General features: G+C 34.3%; 2 protein-coding genes across 3 annotated transcripts; both read left to right on the forward strand.

The window, feature by feature from the left end:
- Positions 1-1,430: 1,430 nt before the first annotated feature.
- Positions 1,431-5,604, forward strand: LOC111409767. Its single transcript, XM_023039789.1, has 2 exons — positions 1,431-1,723; positions 3,232-5,604. The coding sequence occupies exon 2, from the start codon at positions 3,531-3,533 to the stop codon at positions 5,421-5,423; it is 1,893 nt and encodes a 630-aa protein (XP_022895557.1). The 5' UTR covers positions 1,431-1,723; positions 3,232-3,530; the 3' UTR covers positions 5,424-5,604.
- Positions 5,605-5,788: 184 nt separating this feature from the next.
- LOC111409768 lies at positions 5,789-8,009 on the forward strand. 2 transcript variants are annotated; one of them, XM_023039791.1, is made up of 4 exons: positions 5,789-5,889; positions 6,315-6,836; positions 7,093-7,158; positions 7,278-8,009. In XM_023039791.1, exons 2-4 carry the CDS (start codon positions 6,324-6,326, stop codon positions 7,668-7,670), a joined length of 972 nt encoding a protein of 323 aa, XP_022895559.1. In that variant the 5' UTR covers positions 5,789-5,889; positions 6,315-6,323; the 3' UTR covers positions 7,671-8,009. The 2 variants fall into 2 exon arrangements, with proteins under 2 accessions (XP_022895559.1, XP_022895558.1); XM_023039790.1 differs by lacking the exon at positions 5,789-5,889 and having other exon boundaries at positions 5,966-6,836.
- Positions 8,010-20,080: the final 12,071 nt, after the last annotated feature.

Here is a 20,080-nt window from a genome sequence, read left to right on the forward strand (position 1 = left end):
AAAAAAAAAAAAAATCAGGGATGTGGGGCCCATCACATTGCTCCACCAATCCATCTCCATTGTCGTACTAAGATGTTACATTTGTTTAGAGTTAAGGTTGACATTTTGATATTATGCCTTTTTCTTACCAAGTCCTATGAAAAATAGAGAAATTCAAGTGAACATGATTGGTTTTTTACTATATTGATCAACTAATTAGGCGAAATTTAAACCTAAGTTAAAATAGACTCTGACTTAAAATGGATTCGACATTCAATTGAAAGTGATATATGAGTCAATTTACGAATAATTAGTAAATATTATCAAAAATAATATCATGGAAGAGAAAAGTTATTGAGGGTTCCAAGAAAATCGGGATCTCTTTTACTTCTTCTCTCACACACAAAATACATTTGATTGTGTTTGAAATTACTTATTTTATAAAATTTGAATTTAATTTTTAATGTATTAATAAAATTACTTTAACTAATTTTGATTCGTTCATGCTGTCTCAAACAGTCAAACAAGAAAGGGGAGCCGTAACCTACATTATTCTATTCGATTTATGAGTATCAGCCACCAATTGGAGATCAAAGTGTGTCACTCACCTAGAATTTATCGAATAAAGACTTTGATGCAGCGAATTGGAGGTAGAGAAGGAACAAATTCTCTTCGAATCAAATTTTAATATTTGACTTTGTAAATTAAAGCGCACATCATTTTTTAAATGCCTATTAAAACATGTTCTAACTGTTAATTGGCAATTTAATCCCTTTTAATCTAAGTCAAAATTCAGATTTTAATCTATGTTAAAATCAATAACTAATTTTAATTATATATTTTATGAGACTCGCAGTTTTTTATTCACACATTTCATTAACTTTTATCAAAATCTAATAAAAATATAATTCTGATTCCCACAAAATAGAGACTAAGTGTATAATAAACTAGAAGATAAAGATATTACGAGTATCAAAAAGAGAATGTGACCTATGTGGTTACTAAAACGTCTCTAAATCAAATTTTTATTTTTTATGAAAGTTTTAACAAATTTTTGATAAAATTTTTTAAATGTGTAATTAAAATTGAAATTTGATCGATTGAAAAATAGATAAAATGTTAGTAAAGATTTATCAAACAATCACTAATATAGCCTAGTGAGAAATGAATAAAAATAAGAATGAATTTCTCGAAATTTTGTTATTTAGGTATCTTATGTGTTATTTATTTATTTATTTTAAAAAAAAAAAGAAAAAAGAGTGTTACCACCCAAGCTCGTTGCTCTCCATCCGCCATGGATCCACTCCACGGCTACACAGGGAAGAACATGTCAAAACTCAAATCTACCCTTCATATTCGCCCTTGAAAAGGAATTTATTTTCTGGGTAAAACCGTCAAAACTTATATCTCACCCCTTTTACCAAATAGTTTGGCATTATCCAAAACTCAAAACCAGATGTCTGCTACCAAAGAGTTCAGAAAAGCAGAAACACTGCTAACATTTTTCTTGCTGTCACCAAAGGGTATTATAGTAATTAAGTGCCACTAAAAATCAAAACGCCACTCAATTAATCAAGAATTAAGGGGTGCCCCAGATCAAATTCTTCTCTATTTAACGTTGCGTTAGGCCTAATTAAAGTTCTCTCCTTTTTCACCCTCTTTCTCTATCTGATATTACTGAGGGTGTTCTACAAATGACTTCACACCAAAAAGTTGACTTCTTTTCAGAAATTTCCTTTGAAGGGTAATTTTCTGTTCTTTATTTTCTTCTGGCAAATTCATTTCCATCTTTGAACTGCATGCTTATGCTGTATTTAAGAACTATGCAGCAAATAAGCTTATGAAGGTTCTTCGTATTAGTATGATTCTGAGTTTGAGTTCATTTATTTTCTTGATTGCTTGGTGAATTAAATGGTTTGGTGCGTATTTTAGCGTTTATTATTTTATTTTTTTTTATTATTGAATTTGGTTCATAGTATACCCGAAATAATTGTTTTAGGATTAAAGGATTTTAATCAGTGCTGTTGAAAAATTGCATTATTTAGATTTTTATTTTTATTTTTTTACTGTTACTCTGTTATCTACTTTTAATTTTATCACATAGACTGTATTTGATTACTCCATGCTCCTCTCTTCATATAGGCATAGGTTGGAAGGTTTTCACCTTCCCGTTTATTACTATGTTTCTCTTATTGACCAACTCCATGTTCCTCTCTTCATGATTCGAATAGAGTTGAGAGTGCGTTTGGCTCTCTGTTTTTCGGGTTTCTTTTCTCTTGTGTTTGAGTTTATGGATCTTCAATGACTCAGGTTTAATCCCATGAAGACGATAAATCTGTAGCTCACAAAGAACTACCCTTCAATGTTCTTGAATATGAGCAATGTCATGAATAACAATATCTCAGATAGCATAAACGGGAGAGATCACTTCTTTCAACATGTTTATTTGTTTACCACGTTAGGGCTAATGATTGTGTGGGTGGTCGATGATCTTTGTATGGAGAGTTTGTTTTCTTTATGACTATATAAATCTTCAAAGGCCACTGCTCTCTCTCAAATTGGATTACATTCATAGTTGAAATCCCCTGGTTTTACGGTTTCAAAGCATATTGTTTAATATCTTCTCAATTACTCTTCCCCCGGGGGGGGGGAGGGGTTAGGTTTTCTAGTTTAATCAACCATTATTTCTCTCTTTTAGAAGAAAGTCAATGAAACAAATCAATCCCGTTTTGTGGTTATCTTCAACCCTGCGTCCTTGTTACTATTTTCACCTTCACTGAAAAGAAACTTTAACATACAAATTATCTTAGTTTGACTTAAAAAAAAAGGTTCTTTTGACTCTTAATGTGGATAGATTCATAATTCTCCAAAATAAATTAAGATGCTTGCCATGACTAAAATGATTAATTCACCGTAACCCCACAAATAATTACCCATTAAGCAATAAGTTAGCCTGATTTTTAATGATCCAATTTTAGTTATTGCATATATGATATCGCTGTCTGTGTTGAAGTGAATGGTAAACACAGATCTGCATATGTTTTGTTTATGTCATGCTATAGCTGATAATGCTTATGTGGCTTCATTAAATGAAGTATTCTCTTTTCATCATTGTTCGTCTTTTTCTTTATTTATCTGACTTGACTTAAACAGTAATTCTGATCTCGATTTGCATCACGAATAATGTTTTAATTTCCATTTTCTTGCACGAATATTATATTAAATTAAGGGTCAAGTTCTTTATTATGACAGGTGAATGTATTAAGATTCTGTACCGAGAGGCAGGAACCGATGTCTATTTGGATTGCTTCTACTATAGAATTCTGTCATAGAAACGTTATTAGATCATGAATACAGCGCTTTGAGATTCAAATTTGTTGATTACTTAAGGCAGGTAATATAATGGATAGGTCAGACACATCAGGTTTTGTGAGTGGTGGAGGTCGCCCGTTAGGGTTTATTCTTGTTTTTTACATTTTGATTTATAAATTTTCCTTCTAGTCTTGTAACCTTCTATTGGTAGGAGTTTTAGTTTCTCTCATAAGAACAGTATGTTTCCCTCTTTTGATGGCAAGCTCTTAAAGAATGGAAACACTAGGGACACCTCTTTACAATTGGATTGCCTTGGTTACGAAAGACCTGAAACTGCCGGGTTTGAGAACAGCCGAACCGATAGTGTTCCATGTATTTATGCGAATGCTCCAGATGATGGGTGCAAATTAGTGCTTGGATTGGGCCCAGCGCCTAGTACATACTTGGATAACTTCTCATCTTCGTGTGGCAACAAAAGCAAAGGACTGACATCAGTATCATCAACTGAGCATGATTCAATTCTAAAACTAGGTCTGTCAGGAGGCACCAACGAAGTTTCCAGAGCACTTGATTTTTCAGCTTCCACAGAATGTACTTCTCAATTTTCTTTGGATGGCAATAGACTAGTGATCCCTGTTGCCGACGAGGGTTCTACATCCAGCAAGAAATCCTCTGGTTATCTGTCAAACTTTTTTCTTGCTCCAAGATTGGAAAAATCCAAAATTTCATTGACGGGAAATACACTTCTAGAGCATGGAGCAGCATCTCATTGCCAATTTTCTCAGCTAAGTTCTGAACCTTCTGGTAGTTCTAAGTACTCGATCAGTATCCTGACAGAACCTGCAAGAGCTGCAGAATCTTCAGATCACAGGATGAACAACACGAAAAGATGCAAGTTTGCGGGATGTATGAAAGGGGCCCGTGGGGCAACAGGTCTTTGCATTGGCCATGGCGGTGGACATAGATGCCAGAAACCTGGGTGCAATAATGGGGCCGAAAGTAGGACTGTCTACTGTAAAGCCCATGGAGGAGGGAGGAGGTGCCAGTATCTGGGATGCACTAAAAGTGCCGAGGGGAAAACAGATAACTGCATAGCACATGGTGGTGGAAAACGCTGTGGTTATCCAGAAGGGTGCACAAAAGCAGCACGTGGCAAGTCTGGTCTTTGCATCAGACATGGTGGAGGAAAGAGGTGTAAGATGGTTGGCTGCACTCGCAGTGCCGAGGGGCAGATTGGCCTGTGCATCTCTCATGGCGGTGGACGACGATGTCAATTTCTAGGTTGTAACAAGGGTGCTCAAGGGAGTACCATGTTTTGTAAGGCACACGGTGGTGGAAAACGATGCACGTTTACAGGGTGTACCAAAGGTGCCGAGGGAAGTACATCTCTCTGCAAAGGGCATGGTGGTGGAAAACGTTGTCTCTTCGATGGTGGTGGGATATGCCCAAAAAGCGTGCATGGAGGTACAAATTTCTGCGTTGCCCATGGTGGTGGAAAGAGGTGTGCTGTTCCAGGCTGTACCAAGAGCGCACGGGGTAGAACTGATTGCTGTGTCAAGCACGGAGGTGGAAAACGTTGCAAGTTTGTAAACTGTGATAAGAGCGCTCAAGGTAGCACTGACTTCTGTAAGGCCCATGGTGGCGGAAAGAGGTGTAACTGGAGTGAGGGAAAATGCGAAAAGTTTGCACGGGGAAAGAGTGGGTTATGTGCTGCACATAACAGCCTAATTCAAGGGCAGGAGACTAGTAAAGGAGGAATGCTCGGACAAGGACTTTTCCACGGATTGGTTCCTGCTACTTATAATGCTATAAGTAGCTTCGACAACACATGCCTGTCCTCTGGAGTGAGTGTGATATCGGATTCCATAGACTCGATTGAGAAGCGGCCGGCTAAAAGACACCAGCTTATCCCACCTCAGGTATTGGTTCCTCTGTCAATGAAGGCCTCATCGTCTGGCTCAAGACCAGTAGGTTCAAGACCAGGAGGTTCGGAGAAGCAAAAGGAAATGAGCACTAGGTTTAACATCGGCAGCAGCAGCATTGATTTTGTGGGTCCTGAAGGGAGGGTCCACGGTGGTGCATTCATGTCGTTACTCAGGGGAAACCTGAAGAACGGGATTAACGGGATTTGAATTGGTTCTACCGAACCTTCTATTTGTAATTTATATGTTCATGGTTATGAAATTCTTGATATTAATCCTTGTATGAACACTTGCAATATTGACACTAAATGTAAGTTGTTCAGCATCGTCCAAAACTTATTTGTATGTTCAATAATTTGTAATATTATGCATAAATCTTCTATTGATGGTACTCTCGTTCCTAGTCTTCCTGTTCCTGTGAAAGGTGTGCTTTGAAGCTCTCTTACACATGTTCAGATTTATATATGTACGTACTTTTTTATAATGTGTGATCAATCCATATAGTTGTGATCATAGTGAAACAGTATAAATGACATATGAAGTCCACAAATTCACATCTCGCGGCAATGAAAGAAATCTTCAAATAATTCACATTTTTTTTTCCTTTTCGTTTTGCTCTCTCATCGCATCTCATGAATTGATTTGATTACACTACGCAAAACATTCTCAATTTCAGGTAAATTCATTACAATTGACGAATATTATTTAAATCCTTTTACGAATGAGCTTTGAATTTGATATCCCTGGCTTTCGCGCTTCGATTATTACTGATTTCAAAGATCGAAAATTGCAAACAAACATATTGCCGTTAGAAATCTGTACAAGAGCTCCTCTTTTTGCATTTTGTTTCTCTCTTTTTACATTCAAATTTCTGTTTCGAATAATTGAGTTTCCAGTATCTATCTTGTGATTTTACTTGTTTCGTATAGAATTTCTTTGATTTTCCTGTCGTAAGGTTCATAAGTTCCAATTTCGAATTACAACAATCCTGCTGAAAATTTCAGAAATTTTGTCGTATAAATAAAATTGTGGATTTCCGATTGAATTTCAACTACGTAAGATATAATCTGAGGTGTGTACTAATTAATACTATGGATGAAGTACATTTCCATGGAAAACCTCCATAGTTCCAAAGCTCCGAAGCTTCAGTCGATAAGCCGCACGGTTTGCCCGATCAATATGCAAAATGTCATTGGCCGCCGTTATCACCGTTCAATCTTCGATCCGTACGCATCCGACAGCTCGAACTCTCCATCTCCACTGGCGAAGTACCTTCGCTCGTCCACTCCGCTGGGGGCGATTGAGAACCTGCAGACGCCGCCGACGGTGTTCAGGGCACCAATGAAGGTTGAGGAAGATGTACTGGTAATGGACGGCATTCTGATAGATAAGTCCAACAAAAGCAGCGACAGTTGTGGTGTAAGGGTTAGGTCATCCCTAAAATCATCTGATTCCAGGAGAGGCAGCTTAGGGAGTTTGATTTCTTCTTCTTTAACGTCGTCATCACCGCCAGGCGGCGGTGGAGGGAGCGAGAATGACAATAGAAGCCTCGTCTGCTACAAGGCTGAAAAGTGTCGGTCGTGCGAGGATTCTGGTATATGCCGCTTCGGATCCAAATGCCAGGTCAATACAATTCTCACTCTTCGATAAAACAGTACGGTATCAACAGTAAGTAAGATTCATCCACGGCTGTGATTATTAGTCTTGTTTTCACGAAAAATCTAGTTGCAGTTACTGTTCACATTGCTAAATGAAGTACAAACGCTAGAGCACGATGTACAGCATCAATATTTCTGCTGAAAAGAATTGTACTTTATTTCTAATTTCCTAAAGTCAATTTCTTTTCTGTGTTCATAGAATGTAATTGCAATTTGAACAGGTTGCACACCGGAAAGAAGATCTGCGCCTGCGCACAAATCCTTCGTCAAGCAAGAGCATATTTGAGGTATAAAGAACTGAGAATCATATTCCTGTTATCAAAAATTTAACATAGAGATTACTAATTTGGTGGTAATATGAATAAATTTCTCAAACTATATCTTTGTGATTTCGCAATTTTCGTAGGCACAGATCTGCGAATCATACAACATTTCGGGAGGATCAAGTTCTTCATCTTATGGCACAAAGTGCCGCTTTGGTCCTCGCCAGGTCAAAGCAGCACCAGGACCAGCAATCACGCCACCACTGTCAATACCTATGGCCTTGCCAACATCACCAATCGAAATCAAACAACCTTCTGATGCCGTTGTCTTTAGCAGGCCTTCAACTACCAGTCTTACTACCTCTGATTGGACACCTCAGGATGATGGAATTGAGATTACTTTACCCTGTGGTACGACTGAGAGAGAGAATCCCTCAAGAGAAGATGTGGATGATCATATACAGAGGGTTCTCTATGGAACTGGTTCAAGGAAAAGACTGCCTGTTTTTGCTGAATTTTGCACAGTAGATGATTGATTTGGAATGTCTTTGCTGAAGAAGACACTAATTCTCTGCTGAATATGACTCAGATTTTTTCTTTTTCGGAGCTAAGGTAACAGACTTGCATGCTTGCCACTGGTTAATATTTGTAAAATTTTAGGCGGTCTGGGTTTCTAATTTCGTTCTTCTGGAACATCTTATAGGCTATAAGATAGCACTGGAATTGAATAAAAGAAGTAAATAGTCGTATACCTTTCTGATAACATGCATTTTTTGTCGTGTGAAGAATGAAATTTACCCTACTGTATTGTGGAAATTTAGTTGACGTGGAAATAAAATTTAAGGATGTTTGGAACTTCATATTTGCTTCCCACATGAGTGTGCGTTTATGTTGAATAGATTTCCTCCTTCTGTATATTCTCGTTTTTCATCATCTATTTTTGTGAATTTTTAGTGTGTGTTGATACATTTTCTTCTGTAACTCTATTGCTTAACAAAATATAGTTGCTGATTGCAGCTAGCATGTACCTTCTTATTTAGTTGCTAATGTATCCATTTGAGGATGATAATCAATAATAGACAAGGACAATAGTATCTGCAAGAGAGAACTAGTGAGAATAATTGATTATGTTTGCATCGCCCTATGTTGCTGGTGCATGAATGTCTGTGTATCTGAGGGTATCCCAAGTTTTAGGACTTGGGGGCTCGACTGTGAATCTGAACCATAAATAAACAGACATTGATTAGTCTAGGAGACAAGGAGTCTGACATTAAGAAGCAGACCTAACGGATCGTATATCTTTAAGTAAAACCTTAATGCTTGGTTACTTGTGTAAGGTGTAAGATGTCTAGGTATGATGTCCATCCTTGAAGAGTTGGGCATTGGGATTGTGTCGTGTTAACACTAGGGCATTTATCTTAATCAATAGGTATGGAGATTAGTTGCTGTTTTCTTTTGCCTTTTGTTATATAATGATATGTAAGAATTCTTTAATCCTTTTATAACTCTATTTTAAACTGTTTTCCTATTAGGCTGCTTGCATAATTCGGCACTAAGAAATGGATTACCAATAATATATTTATACTTTTTTGTTTCTGCTATAGAAGCCCTGGCTTCTGTTCAATAAAATGGAATACGATTAGGATGTACAAATGTGTGTCAAGTATATGCTGGAATTGACATTAATATTGCTGCATTTGATTCTTCTCAATTTTTCGTCTCAGAATTGAAAGGAATACAACTTTCTAAAATGCTGATCACTCACCCATCAGTTTTCTGGTTGAATTCTTTTCTTTTTTAGTACTTTTACTATTAATAGCTATGCTCACTTCAATTTGAGAAAATAAAGCATATTTAATTTAATGAAATCAAATAACAAAAAACCTAATCAACTCCTTCTCCATATCTAGTGAAATCAAATAAAGCATACATAGCCCCCAGGGCATATCTCCAAGTGATAAAAGGGGAGGGTGGAGAAATCCAGCTTTGCTTGAGGTTGCCGCGTCAAGGGTTCGAATCCTGATATATGGATTTGGCTCTTGGGTAAGTGCAAGTGTACAAGCAGCTTTCCACCCTGTACCCTTGGAGACATAACCTGCGATTTACCTCCCTCACGATGTTCCAGTGCAGGGGCGGTGGGGGACCCTTAAGGTTGGGGTTCAACCTTTTTAAATAAAGCATACATATATAATAGAATTCTCATTTCTTATTTTATCCAACATTTTGTACTTCAAAACTCCGTACTCAATGCTGAATCCAAACATTTGCAATCATTAATGAAATTTAAGCACAATGAAAGAAGGGAGATTCCTTTTTTTCCCCTGTTAGTTATTTGAGACCAATTATTTTCTAAGGAGTCTAATCAAGGTTTATGGTAGTAGTGTTGGGGTAAACTGACAGTGAAGGAAGCCTTTGGACACTGCTTGTATATAACATCACCTGAACTACTTGAGGCAAAATAAACAAATTTCGTTGCAATCATCTTCTTCAATTATTAAGGAGAATGAACTAGTATTTGCCGCAAATAGAGCTTGATCGATCACCCAAATCAGATAAAAAAGGGTTGATCTTAATTGTTCAAATCTCTAACGACTTCAAATATGCTTATCCAAGAGTATTGTAAATCGTTCGTATTTTTTCTCGTCCATATCAATGACCTCTTCATCATTTTGCTTTGTCTTGATAAGAAGTTGAAATGTGGTGCCTCTAATATTCTTCTCAATTCTGAAACCAGAATAACATTTAATTTCAATGTGACGCATAGCTCATGAGTGGTAGAACTTCAATCTTATCTGAGAATGAATCGTCTATTAGTTTGATGATTGATCTTTGCTTGTACATCCTCCAGCTCCTCATCATGGAAAACTAAGGCCACGGTTGGTTTGTCATTTTCGAGCCATTTTCCGTTTTCGAAAACGTGGAAAACGCGTTTGATCCGTCGTTTTCGAAAACGCATTTTCAAAAACGAGTTAAAATTTGTAACTGAAAACGCAAAACGACTTTTTATCGTTTTTAACGTTTTCAATTATAAATGTCGAAAACGCTCAAAATGCGAAAAACGGACCGTTTTCGAGAAAACTAAAAATTGTTTTGAAAATGAAAATGAAAATGAAAAATGAAAATGGAAACTAACCGCACCCTAAATTTCCATCATGAAATAATATGTTACCGTATTCTTTGTAGAGTCCAATGTTGATCTACAGAATGCCAATGAATTGATGCAATTATGCATTGATCTGATTTTATAACAGGATACAAGAGAGTAAAGTTAATGAAACAAGGAATTGTACTGAATGGCAGAAGATTTAGATCCAGAAACTGGATTTGATATAATCATATCTCCTATAATGAATAAACAACCAACCTCTAAACATCCAACTGCTTCAGGAAATATTCTTAATGCTGTTGATGAGACTATTGATTTAGGTTCATAATCGTTTTTTCATTTCCTTGATCGAGGATTGGAAACAATTTCTTTATTTTCTTGATAAAAATTGAGGGCTTGTTTGGTAATAATTATGAGAACTGATTTTTTGACCGTTAGAAAGAAAAGTTGGTCCTACCTGTAAGTGAAGAAGTCAAAATGATGGTTGGAACAGTGAAATAACGGTCAAAAAATTGATTTTTTGAAATGAAAAATTGCTACCAAACGGGGGCTGTGTGTATTTTCGATATGGGTTTAGACTCCAGATCTAGACTCTTAGGGTCTGTTTGATTGCGAAGATGGAATTTGGGTGAAAAGAAAATGAATTCCAGAGAATTGAATTACCTAAAAATTATTTTCCTAGGAATTGTAAAAAAATGGAAGTTGGAATTTGAATTCCAAGTTTCATGAAAAATTTCATGCAATCAAACGGGGCTTTATTATTTTTAGTTTCTTTGTAGTTTGTATTTTGTAAGAGATGAAGTAGAGTCACTTTGAGCAGAGTTGCTCTTTCACTTTAAAACTTTTAACTCGTTATAGTTGTGCTTTGATTTCAGGTGCATGCCAAACTCTAGTCTCCACAATAAATTTGACTGAATTTTATGTTTTTGATCATTCCTTTTGCCTAGTTGGAGGGACCATGAGCTGCGGTAGAGCTTTAGCTTGCCCCTGTTTGCCCCCATTAAATTACATTTCATTACATTCTATTTTTCTCTTTCATTTTTTCAACCACACAATTTTTTATAAAATAATATTATACGTAAATCAAAAAATTTTCTTTCTTTTTCAACCACTCATTTTTTCAACAAAACGCTATTCCTCCCATTTTTATTACCAAATATGGGGGCTAAACGGGGGCTAATTTATTTATTACGCCACTTCTTTGATTAGTTATAACAAATTGAAATAATCCGAAACATTAATGCATAACACTGTTATTAAATGTCTAAAACACATTCAGTAAATAAACCAAGTTACTAATTTATTGTTATTTAAGTAGGCGAACTGGTATTGTTGTCTAAGGAATAGAGAGTCAATCTCAAAACTAATCTCTAAATGAATTTTATCTAGAACTCAACACTTGCATTTGTTGGTGTCTGACACTTCGACCAAACTTTTATTAGAAAAAAGAATCAGGGAACCAACGTCGAGAAACTGGAAGTTTGTGTTACACTCGGAAAAGCTTAAGCTTAGGTGGCCATAGTAATTTCAAGGGATATCTTAATTAATAAATCTCTACTGCATTGTCATCGTCAACCACTCTCGGTAGGACAAGTAGCAACTATGACATCAGCTGATCAGCATCTATTTTACAAACAATTATAAGCAAGTAATGTTACACTAGGGATTGAGCTGGGCTGTAGCCCAGTCCATTAAAATTTTTTGGTGCAAAAAATTTGTGTAATTTTATTTTTTTATTTTTATTTATTTTGCATATTAGCCCGGCTTGTAGTCTGTCCTTGGATTACCAAACGATGGTCATCATTACCTGATAGCTTAGTTGAGACATAGGGGTCGTAATGACCTACTCGGTCGATCTCATCAACCAATCAAAAAATTAGAATTTTAGGTGGTGATAAACATTTTTAGGTTGGTACTATAGCAGAAAAGACTTTGAACGGGCAAGTGACATGGATTTGCAAATGGTCCTCTTCTAAGGGAGAACTAAGGGGACTCAAGAAAAAAAAAATGGAAAGAAAAAGAAAAGAAAATACCCTCAAACGTCTCTGTCAATTATTTTGAAGATTTTGATATCTATGCTCAATAAATTTTTCCTTTATGATGATTTAATCTTGCCACGTCATTTTCAGTCATCAACATTATCTGCATCTTTTATCAACAATAAAATAAAAATTAATAAAATAAAAAGGGAGTGAAAGGAAACTTAATACTCAAAATTATAAACAAAATTTTTAATTTCCTCTGATATTGTTTTCCCCTTCAATTGCTTGATTGGTTGCCGAGTTATTAGGTTTAGAAGAGCCTCTGCATTGGAAGAAGTTATGATTTTTTATTTTATTTTTCCAAACATTATCTGTTTCTACATACGTAATAATTTTTTTTTTTTTTTTTTTTTTTTTTTTTTTTAAATTCCTTAATACTCAAAATTATAAACAAAATTTTTAATTTCCTCTGATATTGTTTTCCCCTTCAATTGCTTGATTGGTTGCCGAGTTATTAGGTTTAGAAGAGCCTCTGCATTGGAAGAAGTTATGATTTTTTATTTTATTTTTCCAAACATTATCTGTTTCTACATACGTAATAATTTTTTTTTTTTTTTTTTTTTTTTTTTTTTTTTTTTTTTTTTTTTTTTTTTTTTTTTTTTTTTTTTTTTTTTTTTTTTTTTTTTTTTTTTTTTTTTTTTTTTTTTTTTATACAATCCATGTTAACATGGAAGATATTCTAAATTATCAATACAGATGAAGAATGCTTCAAGGACTAAGAGTCATTTACATTACAAACCCAAATTTTTTTATACAATCCATGTTAATTAGGACCTTGTATAATGAGGTATATTGAGTTTTATCAATTTTTCAACAAATTAAACTTCTATTTTGACCATACATTTTATGGAATTTACAATTCTTATCAAATTTTTTTTCAAACATAAGTTGTTGGAAAATGGTTAGTGAAATGGGTCAACTTTTAGCCTAAATTTCAGTGAGACCCACACTTTAATTAATTTGGGACCAAGTGTATTCACGTTCAGCTTCGCGAGATGATTAATGTGATATATTTATTTGTTAAAAATAATTTAGAATTGAATGAAATATTGAATGTCAATGTAACCCATTTGAAACTATAAATCATGGAAGGTTTGATTTGTCAAACACTTATTCCACATAAGAAAGTTAGGAAATTTTAGTATGGTTTATATGGTGGAAGTTTTCATTTCAAATATTCTCTACATTGAATCTCATTCCCCCTCTCTTGTTTTAATATTATTTACGAAATTAAAACACTTCGTTGCGTTTGTTGAAACTCTTACAGATTGCTATGCTGCTTTCGAAGGAGGCGATATTCGTTCTATCCTGGGAAACGATTGTTGGACGCCTTTAGCACCGTTGAAGGCAGTAAATTTGTTTTAAGTAAACATCGTGAAGTCGATGGACTCGAATTAATCTTTCTGATCCTGTTGATCGTATTATTACGTTGTTCAAAATTACGTAAGGTTATTCTGTTAAATTGTTTGAAAGGAGAAACTTATACTCCAGGAACAACATAAATTTCATTATTATTATTATTATTATTATTATTATTATTATTATTATTATTATTATTTATCAAAATCTGTTGAATTCTAAAAGATTGTCAAACAATCCTTAAATTCCTATTGCTATTCTTTGGTCAAATAGGACTTTAGAGCTTCTTTTTACCTTACATATTGAAGTGGTTCGTAGTTAGCTCTTCATTAAAATATAATGTACAAGCCTAAAGGGCCCTATTTGAACCCTCGCAATCTTTAACACTCTCTATATAATATAAGATATTATAACATAGGACACTAAATAAAATTTTAATTTACTTTTGTTTTTTTAATAAAATTCGGTATTCCACGATTTACCTTGCCAAATGACCCAGTAAGTATATTGTCGAGATATATGTTTATTTACAACAAGAAAGCAGAGTATATGATAATTGAAACTAGTTTTTGTTGATGTCAAAATTTGTTGGCCTTTTTCAATCTACAAAACAAATACGGATTAACAAGTTTTACCTCCAAGAATGGGACGAATCCGCCAATTCGAATATCCAACTAAGTCAACTATCTTTGCGGTCAAATTCTAGAAATACGGTTGACTATTTTGGGGAGATAGTTGACCTTGTGGAGGCCGACTAACAAAACTATTGCTTTTGCGGCTATCCGATTTGGACAAAAGTACAATTTTAAATGCTGATAGCATAACTTCTGTAGCAGCACAATTTTTTCCATCAATTCTTTCTTTTCAATAAAAAAATGTCTTCACAATTTAAATCATGTCAATAGTGACTTACCACCTTAGCTCATAGGTTAATCGTCGGAGTGCTCATTGATAAGTGTATCGTATATACTTATGTAGACTTAAATAAATAGATATTTAATAGTTCTTTAAAATAATTATAGCTTAATTGATTGTATATTTCATTTATTAGGTAAAACTAGATGATTAGAAGTAAATTGAAAGAAAGAAGCGAAAAATGGCGAAGTACAAAGTTAAGGACCAAATTGTAAATATTCAATGGTTGAATTGGACCATAAGAGATATTTTGAAGATTGATGGGAGTCAATTGGATGCAATTAGAAGTAAAAAAGGAATAGAATATTGTCAGAAAATTACCATAAATCGATTTCCAATCACATGATATATCTTTCAGATTTTTCGTCAAGGATTGCGATCAATTTTTGGCATAGTAAATGTCCGAATTGGAAAATATCTATCACTAGAAAAATTGTAACCATTTTAGTTAGCTTTCCAACACATTTTAAATCAACTCAATCGGATATCGAGAGACAAAGTTATGATCAAAATACTGACTGTTGTGCAGAGATAAAAAAATTCACGCGTGAGTGTAACTTTCCTTATTCGATTGAAATTCTTTTGGAAACCAATTTGGCATGACTTTTCACCAATTTTCGACCCCTACAGATACCTAACAGGAGAATACATGAATGGGGCTCTCATACATATCTCTTATACATAATATACTCCTATATTCATCAATTACCATCATCAAAGGAGGAGAATTCATTGTTTTCGTGAGAGAATTGAAGGGAACTTGCAAGAATTCAATCAAGTGAAAATTAAAACTTGGTATTGGACAAAGAAGAGAGAGCGCAAGTGGAGATTCATTAAAAAACCATTGAAGAGATTCAAGATTTCAAGATTTACCTTCATCTTCTCAGTTTATCAAAAATTTGAGTTATATCTTTTCACTTATATATGATTTCTTGTAATTTCAATATGTTAGACTAGTTTTATACATTGCTAGGATGAGATGAATCCTTACTATGATATTTTTAGCTTTTAATTAATTATTTTGATTTTATTTATGGACTTTTTAATTGTTTGATCACCAATTGAATTGTTAGTGGATTTTATTATTATCGAGAGGGACAATAGGATTTTAGCACAATATAATAAACATTGTAAGGTTCGATAGAGGATAAAGATATATCTCTATACTTTATATGGTCTGCATAGGTGTTCTAGCATTTATTAATGCATTTTTCATGTTTGCATCTTTTATCGAGAGATAGGAGGATCACATGAGGGGAATATATTGATCGTTATAGAGAGAGGCTTTCAATTAAATTAGGAATATTGACCAATATGAATGATTTCAAATTTTCAATTTAATTGTTACACTAAAAATGGAATAACAATGGGGATTCTACATCTTAGCAATATTTCTTACGAATTTGATAAATTTTATTAACATTGCTTTCTATTTAGTTGATAGATTTTATATTGTTTAGTCACAAATTGATTTTGCTATTCGACTAAGGGTAATGTCAGCTTTAACTAGATCAAATACATAGTTCTCGTGGGTTCGACACTCTACACATCACTTTATTACTTGTTCACGATCTCGTCCACTTGCGGGTAATCAAACGATCAATCATCATTCGACTTATGGGAATGGGATGGATATGAGAAAGTTTTGGTCTAGTGAGTAGGTCCGAAAGAAGATTGATTTTTTCCTTTTATATGCTTGACATCAAAGTCGAAATTTGAAAATCATTCTGTTCATCTGAGCAGTTGAGAATTTGGAATTTGTTTTTGTTTGAATGCTGACATGTCCATTTCAACAAAATATTTATGATCACTGAGGTCGAAATGAAATTTCTCAATACTATGTTTGACTGGCAGAATTTCTTTGAAAGTGGAATGATAATATTTTTTTGCCTCTGAGGGTGTTCCATTTTTGTATCTACATACTCATTTTTGTTCGTCTTTTTCTTCCAAGAGAACTGCTACCTAGTATAGATTGCTTGCATTGGTTAGTAAGATCCTTTTCGCATCAATAGGAATAGAAAGACCTAGGAGTCCCTGTACACTTTGCTTAATTTATCAAACTACTTCTGTTTGTTTTGAAGACCATGGTGGTGCATTCTTTTTCAGCATGTTTTGCAATGGTCTGATAATAGGAGATAGATGATCACCAAAGTCGGTCATGTAGTTTAGAGAGATTTGTGTCTACAAACTTTAATAGTTCTTGACCAATATGTGGCTGCAAAGAATACTGATCAACTTTAATATGCATTCCCAAGAAATCAATTTCAGAAAATTCGATAACCATTTTCTTTTGGGAAAGCAAAACTCCAAATTGTTTTGTCAATTCAGTGAATTAAGACAATGCTAAGAATGAATATTTGTATCTTTTGATAACAAGAAAATATCATCAATAAAGGGGCTGTTTTAAGACCAAATGACATAACTGTCCACTAGTAGTGATGGTTTGGAATATAGAATCTTATCTTGTGTCTTTCTTCTACCTTGATTTCCAGTTGTCAAAATCCTACTTTTAGATCAAACTTTAAAAATATCTATGCTTCAAGTAAGCTAACAAATAAAGTCTTTTTGTTTGGAAAAGAAATTTGTCATTAGTAAAGAAGTGATTCAGTAGTTCATAATCAATCATAAGTCTCATTTTTCCACTAACTTGTTCACTTCTTTTATTGACATAAAAGGCTTCACACGTCCATTGGGAAGTAGTTGGTTCAATAAGATCTTTAGTTTGTAATTTGTTTAACTCTTTAGTGGCTAAGTAGGGGTGTTCTGGACTCATTTCAATATGACTAGCTTTGGTAGGGTTAATGTCTTCGTTTCTTTTCAAAGGTAGAGTTATGAAGAAATTTGGATTCTTCCATAGAGGGTGAGTGCATTTAGTAAGAAAATTTATATGAGAATCTACACAACATTCTTGGATTAATAAGCTCGTTATGCCATCAAGGTTGTTTATGGAGAAATGTGTGGTTGGCTGTACGTATGGTAAGAAATAGGACTTGTATCTGAAGCCATTTGGAAGAGGGATAACATGTTTTGCCACAACTATTGAATGATGTCAAAACCAATACAATATCTTTTCTTGGTAAGGATGAACCAAGTAACTTATTTGAGACATTGCATTTCGGAAAGAAATAGAGTGTTGTGGGCTTAATAATCGATTCTGTTGAAAAATATTCATTTTTGGTTGTTCGGAAGATTCGCTGATGTTCCTTCCACATGTTTTTAGGAAGAATGACTGGATTTAGAATTGATCAAGCTGCTCCAATATCAAACATTCTTGCAATTGTTATTGGCCTTTCATATTTCCTTAAAAAATATTTTAACTTCAATCATTAAAATTGGTAGACTAAAATGTTCATCTTCATCGAAAAATGTCGACTACTTAACCTTCTATTTTTGTTGCTGTATAGATTTGGTGTAGTATTTTTCCATTCTTTTGGGTGGTACATTTCTTTGCAAAATGACCCCTTTTCCATAGATAAAACATATGTCTTCCTTCTTCTTTGTGAATTTCTTCTTGAAATATCATTTCCTTTGGGGAAAAGCTTTGGAGAATCTTTTGTTGTGAAATTTGAATTTTTGCCTGTGATAAATTTTCTCTCCTGGGGAATCACGACTCCTATTGTTATATCGGCACTTGATTTTGTTGTGGAATTTGAATTTTCGCCTGTGATACATTTTCTCTCCTAGGGAATCACGACTCCTATTGTCATATCGGCACTTGATTTTCAAATTTGGTTAATCACAAGACTTTTTCACACTTTCTAGCCTGTTATATTGATATCTTTAGCTCTCTTTGATTTTAGAGTTTTTTCAAGGTTAATTTAACCCGATTATGAAGCTTTCCAAATGGAGTGGTTCCCAATTATTTTCATTTTATTTTAATCATTTTGAGTGTCTCATGGCCAAGAAGTTGCGGTATGGATTTCAAATAAGCTTGCTTTATGTTGGTATTATCCATTCCTCTAATGAGATAGTAGCATCTGGCGGCATTGTGAAAATGTTTACCTAGATCTTTAGGATTGTAGGAATAACATTTTAGTTTGAATAATTCTTCTTTTGCAACATCTTTTTTCCACAGAATTCCCAATACAATGATTCTATAAAAAATCAATCATCTGGGCACTCGAATATTGGGTTTGATAATATTCACTAAGAGCATCAAACCAATCTTTAAGGAAGCTAGTAATCCTTGCCAAAAATGATTTTATAATAGAGTCATGAGTCATATTTGACCTTTACAATTCTGCTGAACACCATGCTTTCATTTCTTGAAATATTGCCTTCCACAAAGTTGGAGGGATATCATAAAAAAAAGAATTTAATTCCTGAAGTATTGCTTTGCAAATAATAATTATTTACAACACGAGTATCAAAACTATCAGCAATTTCTTCATCAAAAGTTTCTCTTAGTTCATCAACAATAGGGTGTCCATGTTAAGTTTGACTTGCTCGTGGCCTATCAGCCATATATGAAGGAGGATGATCTTCTAGAGTACCATTCGAGGATCTTGAAGTTCAGAACTAGTCTCATTTATAATAGCTAAGACTAGAGGTATTTAAGGAAAATGGTTTTGAGCTTTTTGTAAAAGGGTGGAAACGGGTTTTTAATCATTATTTGTGGTCTTTATTTGGATTTGGCGGAGGTAAAGCTTGTGGTTTTTGTGAAGAAATCTAGGAAGACCACTTTGTTTATCATGCCTGTTGAATCTTCTGGTGAGTCCATATTATCTCCTTCTACGTCCTTCGAAAAACTAATGCTTTTAAAATTGACGCTCTTTACAAAATATCCTATATTTCTAATTTTGAAAAAGTTTCCTTAACAGATTTACCTCTTGTAAATCTTTATCGTCCATATAATAAACCACGTCACTCCTTCACTAAAACTGTTCGAAACCTTATTTCACAAACAAAATCCCGAATAAAAGAATATGTCCAAGCATCAAAATTTGACCAACATCTTTTACCTGCCACTGAACAAGAGCAGTTTGTCACTTTGGATTTATCATTCAATCTTCCAAAGGCATGATTATCTGATGGTTTACCCATATTCATTTTGGAGCTGCAAGGATCACACTTACTCTCCATGGAAGAAAGGGACTCCCGACGGTTTCTAGAATTGTTCTTCTAGATACATGATTTGCTGATTATCAATATGCATGTATTCACATCGTTGAAACTACACTTAATGCAGGAACTATACTAGTTTTTATGTTTCCAAATTTAACATGCTAATAACGGATCCACTGTTATTATCAGCTTTAAAAATCCATGTCCAAATTGTTGGAATAGTTCCAACTGCAGTAACATGTGTTGCAACTCTTCATTACCAGATGGCTTATAGGATACAAAATCATTCTCTTGATTTTGACACTCTTCACACTACAGATGATGCCCTACTTATCCAGATGGGAACAGACCAGCCAAGCTGTACATATGTCCCCAACCAAATTTCCAAATTTGAGATCATTAAATTAATCCCACACACACGGATTATTTGCCATGTGCAGCATCACCAAGTATCAAAAGA

This window comes from Olea europaea, chromosome 15 (assembly GCF_002742605.1).
Source record: "Olea europaea var. sylvestris chromosome 15, O_europaea_v1, whole genome shotgun sequence".
NCBI classification, from domain to species: domain Eukaryota; kingdom Viridiplantae; phylum Streptophyta; class Magnoliopsida; order Lamiales; family Oleaceae; genus Olea; species Olea europaea.